Here is a 22,572-nt window from a genome sequence, read left to right on the forward strand (position 1 = left end):
AACGATCATGTTCTTACTCCATGTAAGCCAGAAACATAAAGCAGGGAATGAAAGGAGTCTCTTATGAAACATTCACTATGTGGTAGCAAAGTGCTACACATTCTATGTCATCTTTGCCATTCTTCGCTAAACCCTAGGCCACAGGCAGAAAGATCAGATACTTTGCCCAAGGCCACATGGCTAGCAGAAAGTGACATACTGCGTACAATTCCAAGTCTGTGTAGTCTAGCATTTCCCTCTTCCTTGTTGCATCTCAAGAATACTGAAGATATTCTGCACCCTGAAAATCATTCCCTAAAACAGGCAAATGAAAGGAAAACTAGCAAGTGACCTGTATCTATAATCTTGAAAACCAAAATCACATGGAAACTTCCAATATTCTGAGTGCCATCAGGGTACCACGAAACCTGAAATGCCCAGTGGGTGAAAGAAACTGAAGAAGCCTTGGCAGATGGTGGTCCAAGGGGCCTCACCTCCTTCTTAGCACCAGCGCTGCCGACAGTGTCAATGCTGTGGGCGGCTTTCAGGGTCAACAAACGTATCTTCTCAATGGCAATGCGGCTTTTAGCAATCCAGTGAGCCACAACCTCCTGCAGGGGGGAGCAAAGGGCAACAAAAAGGAGGAGTGGATAAGTTGTGAGTCCACATCCAATAGAACTTTGTAGTTTGGTAAAATACTCCAGGCTATTGACTGTTCCCAAGCCTTACTCTATTTTTATTTTACTTTTTTTTAAATTTTTTTTAAAATTTACATCTAAATTAGCATATAGTACAACAATGATTTCAGGAGTAGATTCCTTAATGCCTTTTACCCACTTAGCCCATCCCCTCCCACAACCTGTTTGTTCTTCATATTTAAGAGTCTCTTAGGTTTTGTCCCCTTCCCTGTTTTTATATTTTTGTTTCCCTTCCCTTATTTTTTAATGGAAGAGTTGACTTACTTGATATATACCAGGCAACCATATACTTGTGGAATGCTACAATTAAGATTGTTAGATTTTAGAAAGAAATTTTATTTGCTCAGAAAAATAATTTATTTTGGATATCTTGATGTCTAAAGTCAAGATGGCTGAATTGAGCAACCGTCTTATTGCTCAAACACTCCTCACTGGCCCTCCTGAATGCTAATCTCATAATCTCATTGAAACTTGGATAATGTCTGATGGTGGACCAGATTATAATCGAGATAATTCCCAGGACAATTTCAGTGTGGGGAAGGTGCAATAATAGTCCTTGGTTGTGTTGTTATTTAGTAACAATGACCTTTACCTTTGGTGAACAGTTCTATCAGTTGTACCCCACCTATAGATTGGTGTAGCCACAATCAAGATCTAGAACAATTCCATCTCCCCTTAAAGCCGATGCCCTTCTTTAGTCACACCCTCCCCAACCCCTAAACTCTCACAACCACTGATCAATTCTCAGTTATTATAGTTTTGGCTTTTTCAGAATGTCATACAAATGGAATCATGTAGCATGTATTCTTTAGAGACTGGCTACTTTCATTCCGCATAATGCTTTTGAGTGTCATTGACCAAGTTCTGTGTACCAACTGTTCATTCCTTTTTATGAATGAGTAGTATTCCATTGCAGGGATGTACCAGTTTGTTTAACCATTCACCTGCTGACGGATATTTGGGTGGTTTCTAGTTTTTGGTGATTATTAGCAGAGCTTCTATAACCATGTGCATACAGGTTTTTGTAAGACTATACTTTGCATTTTTTAAAGCAGATGTAGAGAATGGAATTATTAGATCATCTGGTAAATGCTTATAGGAAGCTGTCAGTTTTCCAGACCAGCTGTACCATTTTGCATTCCCACCAGCAGTTAATAATAGTTCCAACTGCTCTCAAAACCATCAGCACTTTTTTTTTTTTAACATTAGTCATTTTAACAGTGAGCAGAGCTCTTACATGGTAGTTTAAGTTTGCATTTCTCTATGACTAATAATGTGGATCACCTCTTGATGTGCTTGCCATCTATATATCTGCTTTGATGGCATGTCCATGTCATTTGCCCACTAAAATTGGATTGTTTTCTTACTGCTGTTTATTCTTTATTAAGTTCTTTATTAAGGATACAAGTCAGTTGTCAGATGGGCAGTTTGCAAATATCTTCTCCCAGTCTGTAGCATTTTCATTTTCTTAATAGTAACTTTTCAAAGGACAAATGTGATTAATTTAAATGATGTCCAATTTGTCAATTTTTTTCTCTTATGGTTGCTCTTTTGGTGCATGTCTAAAAACATTTTGCCTAATCCCAGGACACAAAGGTGTTTTTTTTTTTTTTTTTTAAATAGAAGTGTTCTAGTTTTACCTTTTACATTTAGATCGATAATATATTTAGAGTTAAATTTTATGTGAGGTATGAGCTTTAGGACAAGGTTCATTTTTTTTTTTTTTTTTTTGCCTATAAATGTTCAACCTTTCCAATACCATTTACTGTAAAGATTAACCTTTCCCCATGAACTACCTTTGCACCTATATAAAAAATCATTTGACCCATATTTTTATGAGATTATTTCTGAACTCAGTTCTGTTCCAAAGATCTATGTGTCTTTCCCCCTGCTAATACCACACAGTCATGGTTGTTGTAGTTTACAGTAAGTTTTTAGATCAGGTAGTGACCGTATTCCTCCAACTTTCTTCTTCTTTTTCAAATTGTTTTGGTTAGTTTAGTTTCTTTGCATTTTGTGTAATTTTTAGGACCAGTTGCTGATATCTACAAAAAAAGTCCTGCTGGGATTCAGATTAGGATTACATTAAATCTATAGATCAATCTGAAGACAGCTGACGTCTGTACTATTAGTTTAACAGTGCATGGACACAGTATTTCTCTATATTTAGGTTTCCTTTGATTTCTTTTATCAATTTTATAATTTTTAGCATTTGGATACTATATTTGTTTTTTAGATCTGTGTTTTAAAAGTCTATTGTAAATAGTATTTTTTGAATTTCAGTTTCTAGTTGTTCATTCCAGTTGTTCAAAAAATGGATTTTATGTGTTGATCTTATATCTCATGACTTTGCTCAACACAGTTCTAGGAAGGTTGTTTTGTTTGGTAGATCCCTCGGGATTTTCTAATAATCATGTTGTTTGTGAATATGGGCAGTTTTACCTCTTTGTTTCCCTTAACTATATGCTTTTTTTTTTTTTTTTTTTTGGACTCACTGCATTGGCTAGGACTTCCTCTATGATGATAAATATGAGTAGTGAGAGTAAACATCCTTGCTTTGTTCCCAATCTTGGGGGAAAAGCATTTAGTCTTCCATCATTAATTTTTCAGATGCTCTGCACTGGGCTGAATAAATTCCTTTCTATTCCTAGTTTGCTGAGAGTTTACATCATGAATACATGCTGAATTTTGTCAAGTGCTTTTCTGGATCAGTTGACATGATTATATGCTTTTTATTTTTCAGGCTAACATGGCAGATTACAATAATTTTTTTCTTAGGAATTACTGAGTATGAATCAGCCTTGCATTCCTGGGATAAACCTTACTTGGTTGTGGTATACTATTCTTTTTATATATTGCTGGACTTTATTTCCTAATAGGTTTTTGCATCTATATTAGTCTAGTTTGTTCTTATCTGGTTTTGGATTAGGGCAATTCTGGGCTCAAAATGAGTTGGCAAGTGTCCTCTTGCCAACTGGAAAAGACTGCAGAGAATTGGTGTTATTTCTTCTTTACCTGTTCAGTAGCATTTACCAGTGATACCATCTGGGCCTGATGATTTCTTATTTCAGCAGAGTTTAAACTATGAATTCAACTGCTTTACTAGTTGCAGAATACTATGGTTATCTATCTCACCTTCAGTGAGTTTCAGTAGTTTATGGCTTTTGAGAACTCAGTCAAGTTGTTTATGTGCTCTGCACACATGCCTCATTGTGTGGGTACACTCAGAAACACTACAGATAAATCAAAATGGAATTCTAAAAATGGTAACCTAATCTAAAGGAATCAGGAAAAAGAAAACAGAAATGAAAAACAGAACCAACACAAAACAAAAAAATTAAATGGCAGACTTAAGACAAAGACTGATAGAGTGGATTGAAAAACATGACCCACCTAAATGCCATCTAGAAGAAATTCACTTCAAATATAATGATATAAGCAAGATGAAAGCAAAAATAAGAATAAAAAATATATAGTATAGAAACAATCAAATGAAAGTAGAAACAGCTATATTAATATCATATGAAGCAGACTCTGAACAAAGAAAATCACCAAAGACATAGAGGGTTATTATACAATGATAAAAGGGCAAATTGTAAATGTATATGCATCAAACAGTGGAGCTGCTGAATATGTATATATAAAACAAAAACCTGATAGAAACCAAAGGAGCAGTAAACCAATCCACAATCCTTGTTGGAGACTTTAACACCCCTCTCTCAACTACTGAGAACAACTAGACAGAAAATCCGCAAGAATATACAGCAATTTAACAACACTACCAAGCAATGTTCCACCCAACAACAGAGTACACATTCTTTTCAAGTGTCCTCAAACATATAATAAGATAAACCATATCCTGAGCCATAAGACAAATCTCAACAAATCTGAAAGAAATGGAATAATACAGACTTTGTTTATAACCACAATGGGATCAAACTAGAAATTAACAGAGGAACAGGAAAATCTCCAAACGCTGGAAACTAAGTAACATACCTTTAAATAATTCATGTGTTAAAGAAGAGTCTCAAAGGAAATTGAAAAAGACACTGAGCTGAATTGACATGAAAACACAATATATCACAATCTGTGGGACACAGGTAAAGCAGCACTGAGGGAAATTTATAGCACTAAAAACATACATTAGAAAAGAGGAAAAGTCTCAAATTAATAATCCATGCTATGGCCTCAAGAACCAAAATAAAAGAGCAAAATAAATCCAAAGAAAGCAAAAGAAAGTATATAATAAAGAGCAGAAATCAGTAAAATTGAAAAAAAAGAGAAAAATCAATAAAACAAAGATCCTGTTAATGTTAAACCCTAATATAACAATTATATTGGATAGTTTTATGTATTAATAATATATTTTATATTCTTTGAAAAGATCATTAAGAGCAACAGGCCTCTAACAAGACTGACAAAGGAAAAAGTAGGCACAAATTACCAATGTCAGGAATGAAACGGGGGATATGTCACTAAAGACCCTGCAGACATCAATAGGGTAACGAGAATATTATGAACGTCTCTAAACAACAAACTTGACAGCTTAGATAAAATGGACCGCTTCTTCAAAAAACACAACCACCCACAATTCATTCAATATAAAACAGATAAGTTGAATAGCCCTATAACTATTAAGGAAATCAATCTTCAAAAAAGCTACCTCCCGGACCCAAATCTCCAGGCCCAATGGGTTCATTAGAGAACTCTTACCAAATGTTTAAAGATGAATTAACACCAATCGAGACAATCTCTTCCAGAAAGTAAAAGAGATGGGAAAACTTCCCACATCACTTTGTAAACACAGTATTATCCTAATATCAAAATCAGATAAAGACAGTACAAAAACAAAACAAAAAACTACTGACCAATATCCCTCATGACTCCACATTCAGAAATCCTTAACAAAACATTAGCAAGTAGAATTCAGCAATATATAAAAAAGAATTATACACCATGACAAAGTTGGGATTATTTCAAAGATGCAAAGCTGGTTCAGTATTTGAAAATCAATTAATGCACTCTACCATCTTAAAAAGGCTAAAGCAGAAAAATCACATGATCATATAAATCAATGCAGAAAAATCATTTCACAAAATTCCATTCATTCATGATAAAAGATAAAAATCCTCAGAAAACTAATTACAGAGGGGAACTCAATGAAGAATATCTAAAAAAAAAAAAAAACCTATGGCTTGGAGCGCCTGGATGGCTCAGTCGGTAAGCATCCCACTTTGGCTCAGGTCATGACGCGGTCCGTGGGTTAGAGCCCCGCGTCGGGCTCTGTGCTGCCACCTCGGAGCCTGGAGCCTGCTTCGGATTCTGTGTCTCCCTCTCTCTCTGACTCTCCCCTACTCGTGCTCTGTCTCTCTCTCTGTCAAAAATAAACATTAAAAAAACCTATAGCTAACATTATTACTTAATGTTCCCCTAAGATTGAGAACAAGGCAAGGATATACACTCTCTCCTTTCTTATTCAATAAAGTGTTAGAGGTTCTAGCCAGTGATATGAAGCCAGAAAAGGAAATAAAATATATACGTATCTGAAAGGAAGAATTAAAACTTTCTCGTACTTGGAGATGACACCATGGTCTACAAAAAAGCAAACAAAAAACCCACCCAATCTACAAAACTAATAAGTGAGTTTGGAAAGGTCACTGAATTTTAAGATAAACATACACAAATCAATTATATTTATATATACCATTAATGAACACATGGACACCAAAATTAAAAGCACAGTATCATTTATAATCACTCAAAAAACTAAAATACTTAGATGTAAATATAACAAAATGTATAGGATTTGTATGCTAAAAGCTACACGTAGATGATAGCAAGAATCAAAGAAAAGCTAAATAAAGTGGAGAGACATACTGTGTTCACAGATTAGAAGACACAACATAATAAAGATGTCATTTCTTCCTAAACTGATATATAGGTTTAACACAATTCCTATCAAAATCTCAGGAGGATTTTTTGAAGCCATAGACAAGATTATTCTAAGTTCATATGGAAAGGCAAAGGAACTAGAATTTTGAAGAGAATAAAGTGAGATGAATTAGCCATCCTGATTTTAAGATTAATTATGTATGGTAATCAAGACTGCATGGTATTGGCAGAGGGGCAGACATAGATAAAAGAATACACCAGAGAACCAGAAATAGACCCACACAAATATGCCTAATTTTTGAGAATGATGTAAAACAATTCCATTAAGGAAAGCTAGCCTTTTCAACAAATGGCGCTGAGCACGTGGACATCCATAGGCAAAGAAATAAACCTTGACCTAATTCTCATATACCTTATACAAAAATTAACTCAAAATAGATTGCAGACTCATAGAAAAAAATTATAGAAGAAAATCGTCAGGATCTAGGGCGAGGCAAAGTGTTCCTAGACTTGAGATTAAAAACACGATCCATAAAAGGAAAACTGACAAATTAGAGCTCATCAGAATGAAACAATTTTGGTCTATGAAAGACCCTGTTAAGGGGATGAAAAGATGAAAAGATAAGCTACAGAGACAGAGAAAATATTTGCAAGTCAATATTTAGCGATGGAATTAGCTAGAAAATATGAAGAACTCTCCAAATTCAGCAATTAAAAAGCAAAACACACACACACAAAATCCAGGAAGAGCATGAGCATAAGACATGAATCAACGAGGATAGAAGATGGAAAATAGTCACATGAAAGATGTTCAAACATGACTAGCCATTAGGAAAATATAAATTAAAACCACAATGAGTTATTACTATAAACCTATTGGATGGCTAAAAGAAAATTAAAAACAAAACAGTGACAACACCATATGCTGGTGGGGATGTGGAAAAACTGGATCATTACTACACAGCTGGTGAAAATGAAAAACAGTATAGTCACTCTGGAAAAGAGTTTGCTGGTTTCTTTAAAAACGAAACATGCTACTACCACATGACCCAGCATTCTTGGGCATTAATCCCAGAGAAAAAAAAGACTTATGTTCACACAAACACCTGTACATGAATGTTTATAGCTGCTCTAATTGTATCAGCCACAGATGGGAAACAACCCAGATGTGCCTCATCAGGTAAACAGCTAAACTGTGAGAATCCATACCAAAGAATACTACCCAGACATAAAAAGGAACCAACTATTGATACACATAACCTGGATGAATCTCCAAGAATTATTAGAGTGAAAAAAAACCAACCCCAAAAGTTTATATACTATATGATTCCATTCTTGAAATGACAGAATTATAAAAATGAATAAGAGATTAAAGTTTGTCGGGGTTAATGAGGAGGTGAGGATAAGAAATGAGGAAGTGGGTATGGCCATGAAAGGACAAGATGAGGGATCCTTATGGCAATGTAAATTTTTTTTTAAGTTATTTACAGAGAGCGCGCACAGAGGGGCAGAGAGAGAATCCCAAGAAGGATCCACACTGTCAGTACAGAGCTTGATGTGGGGCTTGAACTCATGAACTGTGAGATCATGGCCAGAGCCAAGATCAAGAGTTGGATTCTCAACCGACTAAGCCACGCAGGTGCCCCAATGATGGAAATGTTCTAGATCTGGACTATATCAATGACAATATCCTGGCTCTGACTTTGTAGTCTAGTTTGGCAAGATGTTACCATTGGGGGAAACTTAGGAAAGGGAATAAGGGATCTCTCTGTATTATTTCTTACATCTGTATGTGAATCTATGATGACCTCAAAATAAAAATTTTAATTAAAAAAAGTTGGTACTTGTTTCTTAATTGTCTTAGTAAGTTTTCTCCATTGGTAAAAACTTCGAAGAGAAGTGGGAGGTAAGTGGAGAATAGGGGGACCAAAACTTATCATAAATCCCACAAGCAAGCAAACATTGAGAATTCAGCACTGAAACTCAGTAGACAATAACAAATGCTTCTGGTTAACCGTATGGGTTTTTGTTGTTGTTCCCAATCCTAGTCATAGAACTGCTGTTTACAGTAGAGAACCATATTTGTCAAGTTTGACCAGCAGCCAATTACAGTACAATTATTTGAGCCACGTTAACCTTCCACAGTCATTTTTATGCTTGGTTATGTTTGTGCTAGTACATTTCTTAAACAGTGGCTATTTGATCAGTTTCCCTAAAACAGAGATGTTCAATATGGTAGCTGCTACTAACCACATGTGGCTATGAGCATTTGAAATATGCCTAGTCTGAATTGAGATGCATTACAAGTGTGAAATCTACAACCAATTTAGAAAAATGGGTATTTTTTTAAAAAGAAAGTAAAATATCTTATTAATAATACTTTTATATTTCATGTTGAAATGATAACATTTTGGATATAGTGAGTTAAATAAGATATATTACAAATATCAGTTTCTTCTGTTTCTTTTTACTTTTAAAAAATGTAGTTGATAGAAAATTTTAAATTACATTTGTGTGTCACCAGTATATTTCTATCGGATGACTCCCTAGAGGTTGAAACCAGGCTCTGCATTAACAATTTCAAACAAGGCCCAGGGGTAAGTGAGTATATTTTTGATGGCTGTAAAGCTGGGTGATTATAACTTCATGAACAGACTACAAATACATTTATTTCTTAGCTTTGGAATAAAGGAAAGTGTTCTCAGCTGGGTCTCTATAGACCCTAGATTTGCTTAAAAGCATTAAGTGGATAGAAACTGAGTGCTCTAAGGAGTTGTCAGATTTATTTACTAAAACAGAATTTTGATACAGAACTTTTTGCTTTAGTGCCTGGAATAATTTAGAAGGCAGCTGGAAAGAATCTCCAAATTCATGGAAATGGAATGTTACTTTCATAAATTGAAAAAAAATCTGGCTCAGATTTTTGTTTATGATATGCCTCCACATCTCTTTTGCTTCTGCCAGATTATTTTCTTTGTGCCAAGTGCAAGAAGTTTCCAGTGAAGGGAGGCATATTTTTGAAAAGCTGGGGCTTGTTCTGCTTGATACATTAACTTACAAAAAGCAGGAGGGAAATCTCCCTCTGATACAGTGTTAAAAACATCTCTCATGAAACTTAAGCAGAGTGCTTTTATGTGTTTAAGAGGTCTGTGGGGCAACCTCTCTGTGCCCGCCCTTCATCCTGCGCCGGGGTTTGGGTGGCAGTCTTGAAAAGAGAAAAGTGTATGTAGGAAGTGATATTGATGCCACGAGCAACTCTTTAGCTCATACACAGAGCAGCACGGAGTTGTATCCACAACCCCAAAAGTTCATACCTTACTTTCTCCTACAGTGTCCATCCAACAGCTGAACCCTTGCCCTCACCATATATTAAAAGGGTTCCCCACAGATTACTCCCAGGTGTGCACCATAAGATAGGCTGTATTTTCCCATAAAACTGTGTTACAACTAAATTACAGATATGCTGAATAATATCACAAAAAGCAAACATAGCCTACAGGAATTTAAAATAAAAAATATACTACGAAATTTTAAAAGATGCTCACAAATGTACTTGACAAGGGGACCAAAGTACTAAAACACACGTGTCCAGCAAACACAAACACAATTCTACCACCCCACTAAACCGTTAGCATCCTAAGTACTGAATATGTAAAAATAATTTTTCTTGCCTTAAAAGTTACAAGGGTTTTTGGGAGATGATTTGAATATCCCACTTCTCTTATAAAGTTTTCCAAGGAAGTTGGAATGACAGCTTCTTTTCCCTCTTGATAAATATTCTCTAATTCTGACTATACTGCTCACATGTAACTATATTGTTTACTCTGCTTTGTAAACAACAGACTTAGCAGTACATAATTTATAGTTGGGAATTCAAAAAATCATGAACATCCCACCAAATACTGATCCCATTTCTACTTGCAGTTTTCCAGTGACAGGGAACTCACTTCCTAGACTTCCTAGGAGTTCGGAATCTAGAAGTGGGGGCAAGGATGCTAAGGATAAGGGATATGGAGGAGAACAAAGAAAGGCAAAGAATGGCAGTCCATTCCATGTTTTGATCTCTCTCCTTTTACTGAGCTTTAGGTTATTTTCCTATATTTCCTCACTTACTCCCTCCAGAAAGCCAAAGAACAAGGCCAATCCTTCTTCTTTATGACAGCCTTCTCCACAGAGAAGTGTTAATGTACCAGGTTCTCTAGAGAGCAAGAATCTGAGAAAGTTGAAGGGATTGTCCATACTGTTTACACTGAGGTGTTGAAGCACTTTAGGAATTATTTAATCTTTCACAAAGCTAAAGATCTCCATCAGACTATATTTAAGTACAGACATAAATATACTTTATGGGGGAAAAACCCATCTTATTTATGTAGAGGAGATCTCTCTATGACCAAGTAATGCTATTTTGTTTCAAGGTCAGTAGCGCACGGGGCTACAATAAACTCAAGTAAGTAATCATCCTTACATGTGAAAACAGTTTCTTGTTAAAGGCCACCCTTTTTGTTGCCCGTTCACACATGATCTGCAAAGCACGTTCTGCCAGACCTACTATTCTCATACAGTGGTGGATTCTACCAGGTCCAAGGCGGCCTTGGGCGATTTCAAATCCCCTGCCTACACCTATAAGAAAGAAAGAAGAACACGAAAGTGACCACAGCTATTTACTTTGTTATTTAAATAAATGTTGAGAAAATGATGAACTGCCCTCAATGAAAATGGCATTCTGGTAGGAAAAAAGTCAGTTCTGTAATAATGTTCATTATTTGTAGAACTTTTTTTTGTGGGGAGAGGGGGACTAGAAAATCTTTTTTTTGTTTTTAATTTAAATCCAAGTTAGTTAACATATAGTGTAGTATTGGTTTCAGTAGAATTTAGTAGTTCGTCACTTACATATAACAGCCAGTGCTCATCCCAACAAGTGCCCTCCTTAACGCCCATCACCCATTTGGCCCATACTCCCACCCTTCTCCCTGCCAACAACTGTCAGTTTGTTTTCTGTATTTAAGAGTCTCTTATGGCTTGCCTCCCTGTTTTGTTGTTTTTTTTTAATTTTTCCTTCCTTTCCCCTATGTTCATTTGTTGTGTTTCTTAAATTCCACCTATGAGTGAAATCATATATTTGTCTTTCTTTGCCTTACTTCATTAGCATAATACACTCTAGTTCCATCCATGTTGTTGCAAATGTTGAGATTTCATTCTTTTTGATTGCTGAGTAATAATCCACTGTATATAGGTACAACATCTTCTTTACCCATTCATCAGTCGATGGACATTTGGGTTCTTTTCATAATTTGGCTATTGTTGATAGTGCTGCTATAAACATTGGGGTGCATGTGCCCCTCTGATCTCTATGTTTTTAAAACCACAATCATTAAACATTTTAATCCAATTTAAGAATGTCTCCTGAGTACCAACTATGCATATGCTATTTTATAAATGCTGTAATGGTTACAAAGGTAAATAAGACACAGTCCCTTCACTAGGAGTTTGGAATCTAGAAGCGGGGGCAAGGATGCTAAGGATAAGGGATATGGGGGAGAACAAAGAAAGGCAAAAGAAAGAGAGCTTGTATCCTCAGGACTTGGCAGGCAGCAGGGGTTTATTGAGTGGATGGGGTGAAGAAAACAAAAACCTTTCTGAAAGAGGTACCACTTGAGATGTTCTCTGAAGGTTGGGTAGGATTCCAATAAGCAAGAGGGTCAAGTCATTCCAGGTATTCAGTATGCAAAGTTATTTATGATTCTAATGTGTTTGTATGTAAGACTTAAATTCAGAAAGTACTGTGAGGTTTTCTTAAAACAAGTAGAGGCCTGAAGATCATATTTTAGGAAACAGTGTGTCGCTCTGAATTGTGTATTTTTTGTATTTAGCTAGGTTTTCAATTAATGTGATATATAAAACCATATCAAACACTTAAATAAAACATTATTCCATGTAAGAAAATCCACCAAATGGAAAAATGTTCTCTTACAAATGGGGTAAGAGGGAAAGGTATCTAAGAGGGAAAAATACCTAAATTAAGGTAGACTTCATATCTTTTCCAGATTTAGACCTGAAAATATTTTAGTACACAGTACTGGAGAGTCATTTTTCCAAAGTTATCTCACCTAATATTATATTGGTGGCAGGAACTCGTACTTGATTAAAATGGATCTCAAAATGTCCTCCATGTAAATAATCTATAAAATAGAAAATATAATTTTGAAGATCAAAATGGGTTGACCAAAAAATACTCGTATGTAATTAATAATTACTCAAAAGAAGTCCAAGTTAAAAGCCTCATATGTCACAGATATTCCTAGGTAGATCTTGAGCTCTGAACCCCTAGCACCCTAGAACCCAGAAAACTCAACTGTTCCACTTCGAAGAGATTTTAGAAATCATTTGATCCAGAGGTTTTCAAACTCATTCTCTGAAGTTGTAGAGTTACTAGAAGGGAAGGCATTTTCATACATCTAATCAGATCATTATTGTTTGATTATTGCTTCTTTTCTGAGACTTTTTTTATGTATGGCCTTCCACAGAAAATTATGCTTGGAAAAAAAAAAAAAAAAAGCTTCCAATAGTTCAAAAGTCGAAAGTGAGTAATGTGATTCAGGTTTCCTATTTTATCATTGTGTAAACCAATGCCCGGACATGCAAAGAGCCTGCTCAAAGGGACAGAACAGGCTCAGCACAGATTGGGCCTTGAGGTATGTGTTCTCCCAGTCCAGGCTTGTTCACTATGTGTTTGCCTCTGGGAAATGCTGGCATTTGACAGAGAATGGGAACACATTCACACTCTGGTCTACGTCACACCGCCCACCCTTCCTTACTGCCTCCCCAACCCCTGGTTCTGGAGATAATCTCATGCTAACTCCACACCCTTTTCCTGTCAGAATAGACATTAATAATCAACCTTCTCTACAATTGTTTCTTTTGGCCTTGGGCATGGGGAGTTGGAGAGGTGCTGGTGAATTTGTCTCACTGCAAATTCAAACACAGGCTCTGAAGTGGAGGTTATTTCCAGGCAACCTAAATTATAAATCCATTTTGGGGGGTCTTCAGGCTATTGCTCTGCAACCCAACAAATTCCCATTCACAATTTGCTCCAGTGAACTTGTTCATCACCTTCTTGCAAACGACACTTAATCTGTGGGTGCATCCTATGGAAGGTGATGCCAAATGTTCTCTAAAACTCTAAGTCTTTCATCTGCTACTTGAACATTTTTATTAGCCATATTCAACAATAAAGAGAAAGCCAGGGTCACCACAGAGCCTGAGGTTCAATAAACTTTTCCATAGCATTTATTACCTGCTAACTTGCTATAATTTACTTATTTACATGTTTGTAGTTATCACCTGTCTCTTTCCCCTATCATGTAAGCTCTATGAGGTCAAAGATCCTAACCTATTGTGTTCACTAATGTATTCTAAGCACCTAGAACAGTGGTCAGCCCTCAATAAATACTTGCTGAGTGAATTACCTGAGCAGCAAGGCAACAACGAACATGAGCTTGAGCTGGGTGGCCAGAAACAAAAGTATCCTTGCTTCTTAGAAATTCTACCCAAGCACAGAAGAATGGAAAAGTTTTGCATTCAAATCAATCAAAACTCATTGCTTATTTTTTAAAGTACATTTTAGGGGTGCCTGGGTGGCTCAGTTGGTTAAGCATCTGACTTTGGCTCTGGTCATGATCTCGCGGTTTGTGAGTTCAAGCCCCGCGTCGGGCTCCGTGCTGACAGCTCAGAGTCTGGAACCTGCTTCTGATTCTGTGTCTCCTCTCTCTGCCCCTCCCATGCTCATGCTCTGTCTTTCTCTGTCTCTCAGAAAAATGCCAAAAAATATTAAAAAAAAAAAAAGATTAAAAAAAAATGTTTATTTGTTTATTTTGTGAGGGTGAGGGGAGACAGGGAATCCCAAGCAGGCTCCACGCTGCCAGTGCAGAGCCCAATGCAGGACTTGAACCCACGAACTGTGAAATCATGACCTGAGATGAAAACAAGTCAGACGGTTAACTGACTGAGCCACCCAGGTGTTCCAGAACTCATTGCTTATTAATAGCCCTTGCAGTTTGATTGGTTAAGAAAGCTAAACTTGAAGATAAAAGTGAATTTCATTGTGGATTATGTAGATTTAATTTTTCTAAGTCTATTTCGTTAATCCATTTTGCTGGATGACAAAGGGATGAATAGCAGCCAGAGTTACTGTTCCTTGAATACAATCTACCCTTTCTCAAAAGTAAACAAAGTGAGGTCCAGTGCTGTATAAGCTTTCTTTATTTGCTCTATTCTGAGTTCCACTGACATTTATGTATGTATGTATGTGTGTGTATGTGTATACACACACACACACACACACACACACACACACACACACACACACATATATATTTCCCCCCCCCCCACCACTGGCATTTATATTAAGATAGTTGTCAGCACCAAAGGATTTCTAAGAACACATTTCCTATATTATAATGCTGTTACCTTCAGTGTTACTGCATATTCCTGTCTTCCTGCTAGCTAATGCATGCTTATCTTGGTTGAGTACTTACCCATATAGCCAAAAACTGACAAAGGCCTTATTATTTCTACTCCAGGTGTGTTGATAGGAACAAGAACCATGGTGTGTTGTTTGTATCTGGTTAAAGAAAAGCAGATGTTAGGAAAAGCTTGCTATGTGGAAAAATAAAACAGATGCTAGGTGGAGTTGCAATTGTCATTTTTTTTTTTTTTTTTTTTTTTTTTTGTTACCACGTAATCATGTAAGCAATGATGTCTGGAATGGGAATTGTGTAAAAGGCATACATCAGGCACAGTTGGATGCAGGCTGTATTTGGGAACAATAACAGTGATAAGTTGAAAATAAGTTAAAGTTATTTGATTGAGGCTTCTCGTTGCTCAGAGTGGAAACTAGGAACTGATATACAGTATCAAATGTTGCAAGACTATCGCCTTTGATCTAATCACTTAATTACTTACAGACAGTTCTGAAAATTTCTATAGGTCTCATAATCTGACCCAAACAGATTTGAGGATTCAGCAACACTTTTTAATACAAGAAATTCCACATTGAAGAATGCATAGAAACACTCCCTAAAATGTTCCTAGATATAATCTTACAGCAAAACAATTGTGAAACACAAATGTAACATTAATCTCATAATATGCTTTATATTATTATGATTTGTAATTCTAAATGGTGCATTTTAAGTAAATTATGTGGGTATAAAGAGTAGTTCTTATTGCCAAATAAATTTTTCAATCACAATTATTTTATTACCTGGCTGCAGAGGTATTTTTAGTTCTTCCCAAAACAATTGCAATTGTGCACTTTGGATTCCCAGCTCCTAAAATCAGGGAGAAAATAAGCAGAATACATGATAAAAAGAAATTTTTAGTCTGACATTTCACCCTAGAAGTTCTAATCCTTCCAAGTTTATCTTGCAAAAAAATAGGAAGAAAATCCTTGATTCATTAAAAAATGCTTATGTATAAAACTGTACATCACCCAAGAAAAATGATCAGGCAAAGCCAAGAATGGACTTCATTAATGAAAGCTGATGCACAAAAATAATCAGAAGTCAAAGCCCCGAAACGGCTGCAACCCTTAAGGACGACTGCCCCATTCATACTATCGTGGCCTGTTAGAAAGGTTGTGAAATTCTTCTAGTGTATCTCGTCCTGTTTAGATCTCATATTTTCTGACATATGGACAAGAAAAAAATTTTTTCAGTTTATTTATTTGGAGAGAGAGTGACAAAAAGTGAGGGTCAAAGAGAGGGAGGGAGAGCGAGAATCCCAAGCAGGCTCTGCCCTATTAGCCCCATGTAGGGCTCAGATTCATGAACTGTGAGATCATGACCTGAGCCAAAATCAAGAGTTGGAGTTACCCAGGCGACCCTGGACAAGAAAGTACTCAAACTCATATGATATTAACTACCCAACCAGTGGCTGAGAAAGATATCATTTCCCCAGGCATGAATTTGGGTGAAGGTTCATTGGTCTGAGGATCTCAGTACCTATCCAGACTACGCCATCTGGTCTAGATACACTAAGGAGAAGCTGAAGATGGTTTACCACATATATAAGGTTGTCCACATATATAAGGCTCTCATTCGACCATCAGTAGGCGTAGGTTCTCATGTTTTATTTATCAAAGGTTAGGAATTTGAAATATAAAGTTATTTTCATTTTATTATTATTTATTATTTTTTTGAGAGAGAGAGAGAGAGTGAGAGTGAGTGCACTAGTGTGGGTAAGGGGCAGAAGGAGAGAGCAATTTTTTTTGAGAGAGAGAGGGAGAGAGAGAGAGAGCACACAAACGGGGGAGTGGAGGAACGGTGCAAGAGGGAGAGAAAGAGAATCTTAAGCAGGCTCCATATTTAGCACAGAGCCCAATGCAAGGCTTGATCCCACAACCCTGGGATCATGACCTGAACTCAAGAGTCAGATGCTCAACTGACTGAGCCAGCCAGGTGCCCCAGAGAGACAGAGAGAATCTTGAGCAGGCTCCATGCTCAATCCCACGACCCCGGGATTATGACCTGAGCTGAAATCAAGAGTCAGATGCTTAACCAACTGAGCCATCCAGGTGCCCCTTTATTTTCTTGTAGTTTGTGATCATACTAGGAGATGTATGTGCTGAGATCTGTGTTATTTGAAATATGCATGAATATTGTTTAATTTATAAATTAGGCATAGTAAGAGATAAACAACTACAACTAACAATAAAATAGAACAATTAAAACAACGTACTATAACAAAAGTTTGTGAATGTTGTTGATTAGGCAAGAAGTAGGGACCAAGGCAAGCAGAGATAAAGAAACAGAAGGATTAAAGTCAAGAGTAAAGTTAGAGAAAAGGGGTTTACTTTAAACCCCAACACTCACATTTGAAATTTTAAAATTCCTTACAGTTGAGTATCTGGCTCTATAGAAGAAACAAATGAAATAGAATGTACAGTTATGGCTCTTGTGTTTTCATTCTATCTGAGGAGATACGAAATAAATAAAAAACCATACAGTGGAAACAATCTAAAATTTGCTAGAGTTCAGAATGGAAACTGAATTGGTAGCTTTTCTAAAACCAACTTGGAGAGATTCAAGATGGCATAAATTTATGTTTGTCCCCCATTGCTCCTGAGATTCCACTGAAATAAAAATATTAAAGTACAATGAAGGGATTACCATAACAGAAAAGGAAGTAGAGAAGGTGAGGGATAGAACTGGGGGTGTTGGTGGTGACCAACGGATGAGAGATTTCAATAAATATCTAGGAAAAAGATAAAGGCAAGTTGACCAATGAAATGGGCAGAGAAGTCAGTCCAGAAAATGATGTATGAAACTGTAAAGGGAGAGGGTTCTGGCCCCAGAGTCAGAAGGTATGACTGAGAAGCAAGGCTACAAAAGGGGAATAAGTTCAAGATTGGCAGATGTACCAGGTAGCACTTCTACAGGCACATATGTAACCTGAAAAACAGAAGTGTGTAGAATGTTACCAAAAAACTGGATAAAGTTATTCTGAGACTTGGAGGCTATAGCTTGAAAGCTAGCTTCCAATCAGCTGACTCTAAACTGAGTCCCAGCACTGCACCACCAAAAGTTTCCTTATGTAATTCCCACCCAGGAGAGGAACATGGCTGGAAAAAATCTCTGTGTTAATAAAGGGGAAAAACTCTACCACCTACGCTTCCTTTTCTCTTAAGTATGAACAGAAAACCAAAGATCTGTAGTATGTGAAGAGAGCCTGCCTGCAGCATTAAAGACAATGAATGCCTAAGATAAATAAACTGTAAATTTCACTATAGAGTAACAAAATAAAACAAGAGAGAACCTAAACAAAACAAAATGAGCCAAAGCAAACAACAAAAACTCTAGTTGATGTAATCAGACAGATTTGAATGTATTGCAGCCATAAAACCAGAAGAGGATGTTATGAAACAGGAACAACCAGAGAACAAAACAAAAACTCTTAGAGATTAACATATGGTGGCTAAAAACCTATAAAGTTTAACAGAAGCACTAAAAATCAAATCAAGTAAATTTCCCATGAGCAAAGGAAAAAGTCAGAGACTGAAAATAGGAGAGCAAAGATCAGAGACACTTAGAGCAAAAATATGGAGTCCTAACATCACAGTAAGACGCCAAATAAAGAGAAAACAGTCCCTCCCCCCCAAAAAAGGGAGAAAGATGAAGGGAAGAATTTATCAAAGAAACTTAAAGAAGAAAGTTTTCTAAAACTGAAAAAAAAAAAAACAACCCTTCAAATTAAAAGGACCACTGACTGGCAAGAAGAATCTATCTCTAGACACATGCTTGTGATGTTTCAAAACATCAACAATAAAGAGAAAATCCTAAAGGGTTTCAAAAAGAAAAAACAAGCAACCTCTAAAGGAATGAGGATTAGACTTGCATCAGATTTCTCATCAGCAACAAGAGATGCTACATAGAATGAAGAGTTCCATCTGTTGATTGATACTATTGATACCATAGTGTCAATCTCCGTTAAGGCAAAATAAATACCTATCCAGACACATAAGATCTCAGATAATTTGACTTATTATGCATTTTTTCCTCAAAAAGTTAAGAATGTACCTAAGCAAAGGAAGATATAGGATCCAAAAGATGGTAGATGCTAGAAAAGTAATCTATGGATATCCAGGATAATTGTACTGAAATATGCCCAGAAGATGTTCAGTCCAGATTGGAACAGGATTGAATGACGACTCTAAGAGAAAGGTCTCCAGAAAGGGGAAAACTCACTAGAATCACAGGTACAATTTAAAGGCACAAGTGTGTATGTGTAAAGGGGTATAGGTGGGAATATAATATGATACAAGTAAAAAATGCAGTGAAAGAAAAATGGCAATTAGAAACTCCAGGAAAATTGGGGAGCCTGGGCAGCTCAGTTGGTTAAACATCCAACTCTTGATCTCAGTTCAGGTCTTGATCTCAGGGTCATGAGTTCAAGCCCCACATTGGACTTCACACTGGGCATGAAGCCTACTTGAAAGAAAGGAAGGAAGGAAGGAAGGAAGGAAGGAAGGAAGGAAGGAAGGAAGGAAGAAAACTTCTATTTACATAGTCCTATAAGGCAAGTGCTCTTGTTGGTTTTCAATGTTTATAGTCATCCTGTGGTCAATCATGATATTGCAAGAAGGAACATAAATTTAGTAATCTTGAAAATGTAAAAATAGACGCTGTGGCTGACATAGGGTACAATACGGAAGGGAGGGATAAAAGGTAGAGACAGCAGTAAGAGTACTCATATTCTTATGTTATAAAACAGAGCTTGAAGAGATTCTGTCAGATGAGGATGTAGAGGAGAGATTTAGAAGTCATTTCAAGGCTTAAAAAGTAATCAAAAATGTAAAACAATAAAATAAATATCTAATTAGGAAAGGGCAGGGAGTTACAGTACAAAGAACCAAAAGTTTAAAATTCTAATCCCCTCTACTCTGTATTGTGAATCATACATGTAAAGTAAAATATATTTAAGGTTAAAATATAATTGTTTTATTACAGTTTTAAAAGAATTTTTAAAGTTTATTTATTTATTTTGAGAGAGAGAGAAAGCTCATGCATGAGCACAAGTGGGGCAGGGGCAGAGAGAGAGAATTCCAAGCAGGCTTTCAGGTGCTGTGTTACAGAGCCCAGTGTGGGCCTTGATCTCAGGAACTGTGAGATCATGACCTGAGCCAAAATGAGGAGTTAGTTGCTTAACCGACTAAGCCACCCAGGTGCCCCTAAAATATAATTGTTTTAAAACAATTTGGGTTCTTTCATATTTAATGGAATTTCCTTTTCAATCAATTCTCACAGGGCTCTCTTTAAAAGAAGGATGTTTCTTTCAACTGGCATCTGCCAAATTTTAATGAGAAAAGATCTCCCCATTCACATATTTCAAAATTAAGTTAAAAAAATCTCAGATGTTATACCTCTGATGGTGAGTCCACTTAACCCACTTATTTAATCATGTTTGAATTTCCAAACTGTGCATCACTGTTCTATAAGACTGTGTCCTTCTGATTTTTATAGGTGCTAATAGATAAAAAATGAATTCCACTAATCTGAGAACCTGAGAGAATCTGAAAAACATTAGGATGATTGTATACACACACACACACACACACACACACATATATATATATATACACACACACACACACACACATATATACACACACACACACACACACACACACACACACACACACACCCATAGTGTATTGTGGATCTTAACTGAAATTTCTTCTCGAAAATAGTGGACTGGGGAATTTTTTTACACTTGAGTGGTCTTGGCTGTGCAATAATATGCAATTGTGCTTTGATTCTTAGTTGGAAATTAGAGAAAAAATTTTTTTCCAGAGAGGCTCACTTTTCATTTTTCAAGTATTTTTTCTACTTTGAGTTTTTGAAGTTTTAGTTGTAGGAAGCCTTGCGGCCCACAGCCTGAAAGGGTCAGGCCACTTGCTTCATTTAGCACATATGATTTCCATGTGGACATACTTCAGAAAATCAGATTAGAGTATAATGGCACAATCTGGGGTTCATTTTCATTAGAGATCTTTTCTTTCTCTACTGGCTATCCTAGTAATCAAGGACATCTTGGATAAATCTTTTATCCAACCTTAGATGACCACAAGCTGAATCCTTCAAAAGCAAAATCTTTTCTACAATTCCCTCAAGCCTAGATGAAAGCCAGGGTCTTTTTCTAATATTCAGAATATATCTTTCTCTAATATTTCCCAATAGCATTTCTTGCCTTGCTCTATCATGAAAAATTGTTGCCATAACTTTATATACGTGCTTAATAGATTGCAGACATCAGGTAAATTTTGAAGAAACTCAAGAAACAAGGCAAATAATTCTTTGCTTCTGCTCATTCAATCTAATATGGAAAACAATTCAGATTCTAAAAAATAAAACTTCTAAACTGGCTCTTCTTTTGGGGTCATTAAGTAGAGGAAATAAGGGTGAATGCATAGTTTGTAAATTTTGAGATATTTTGATTTAACCTTGATGTTTCAGAAACTGGGAAAAACCCCTCACAAATATATCATCTCAACTCAGCTACATGCAGAATTTGGCAGGTGCAACAGCTGAAACATAACCTTCTTCTAAAAAGAGCTTTTGCTCTTTTCTTATTATTTTAATGAACAGGATACCAAATGTCGTAAATGAAATATATTAGAGGAAATCTGAATAGGCCAGAAAACATTGAAAAATATCTGTTGTGTCACAGCCCTTCATGAATGAAAACAGATGGCACAGATAAAATAATGTTGTTTTTAATTCAGACTCTGTGGTATTTCAAGATTGTTCAAGTGCCAGGATTAAGTCAGGCTGAAAATGACATCTCTCTGAAATTTGCTGGTGAGTTTTAATTTTTTGGGCGTTTACAAACCATATGGTTTATCAAACAAAATCAGTCTCTAACACAAAAAAAGGTGGCAGGTGGAGAAAAAACATGGCCATTAGGTATGGATGTGGTAACAATAAAGAAAATGATGTAAATAATATATAGCATGAAGCACAGTGAGCAGTCCACAGAGTCTCAAAGCTATTTCTTCTACCAACATTGAATTTCTGAGGTGAAATACTTAAACTTCAGTTGGTCTTAGCTTTAATACTAACACTTAGCTTTAATTCAAATTGGAACAAAAACTGTTACGAGTTCAATACCATTTTACAATGAAATTTCCATTTGTTAAAAAAAATGTTGATCATACAACCACATTTAAGAAAAAAAACCCCAATTTAATGTGTTCTCTTGGAGTGTGTGTTATTTTTAATGGGGGAAACACCCTTTGAAATTCACTTATTCCACCACTAGAAAGGTTTATACATAGTAATTATGCAATTATTGTTAAATGCTACACTACTGCTGTCATCATTACAGAATATGGCTGGATCAAAATCAATTTTAAATATATCAGAGTCGAAAATTCTTAAATTTTTTTTAGTGTTTACTTATTTTTGAGAGAGAGACAGACAGACAGACAGACAGAGTGTGAGCAGGG

General features: G+C 36.2%; 1 protein-coding gene across 1 annotated transcript in view; it reads right to left on the bottom strand.

Moving 5' to 3' along the window:
• The window catches only part of ACAD11 (acyl-CoA dehydrogenase family member 11), a 93,828-nt gene that overhangs the window by 2,559 nt on the left and 68,697 nt on the right, over positions 1-22,572 (bottom strand). The window contains exons 14-18 of the mRNA XM_030328936.2: positions 15,832-15,898; positions 15,104-15,189; positions 12,677-12,748; positions 11,035-11,189; positions 474-590 (exon numbers count right to left, since the gene is read on the bottom strand). Coding sequence (XP_030184796.1) covers positions 474-590; positions 11,035-11,189; positions 12,677-12,748; positions 15,104-15,189; positions 15,832-15,898 — 497 coding nt within the window. The remainder of the gene's footprint in view (positions 1-473; positions 591-11,034; positions 11,190-12,676; positions 12,749-15,103; positions 15,190-15,831; positions 15,899-22,572) is intronic.

The sequence above is a fragment of the Lynx canadensis genome, chromosome C2, assembly GCF_007474595.2.
Source record: "Lynx canadensis isolate LIC74 chromosome C2, mLynCan4.pri.v2, whole genome shotgun sequence".
Taxonomy (NCBI): domain Eukaryota; kingdom Metazoa; phylum Chordata; class Mammalia; order Carnivora; family Felidae; genus Lynx; species Lynx canadensis.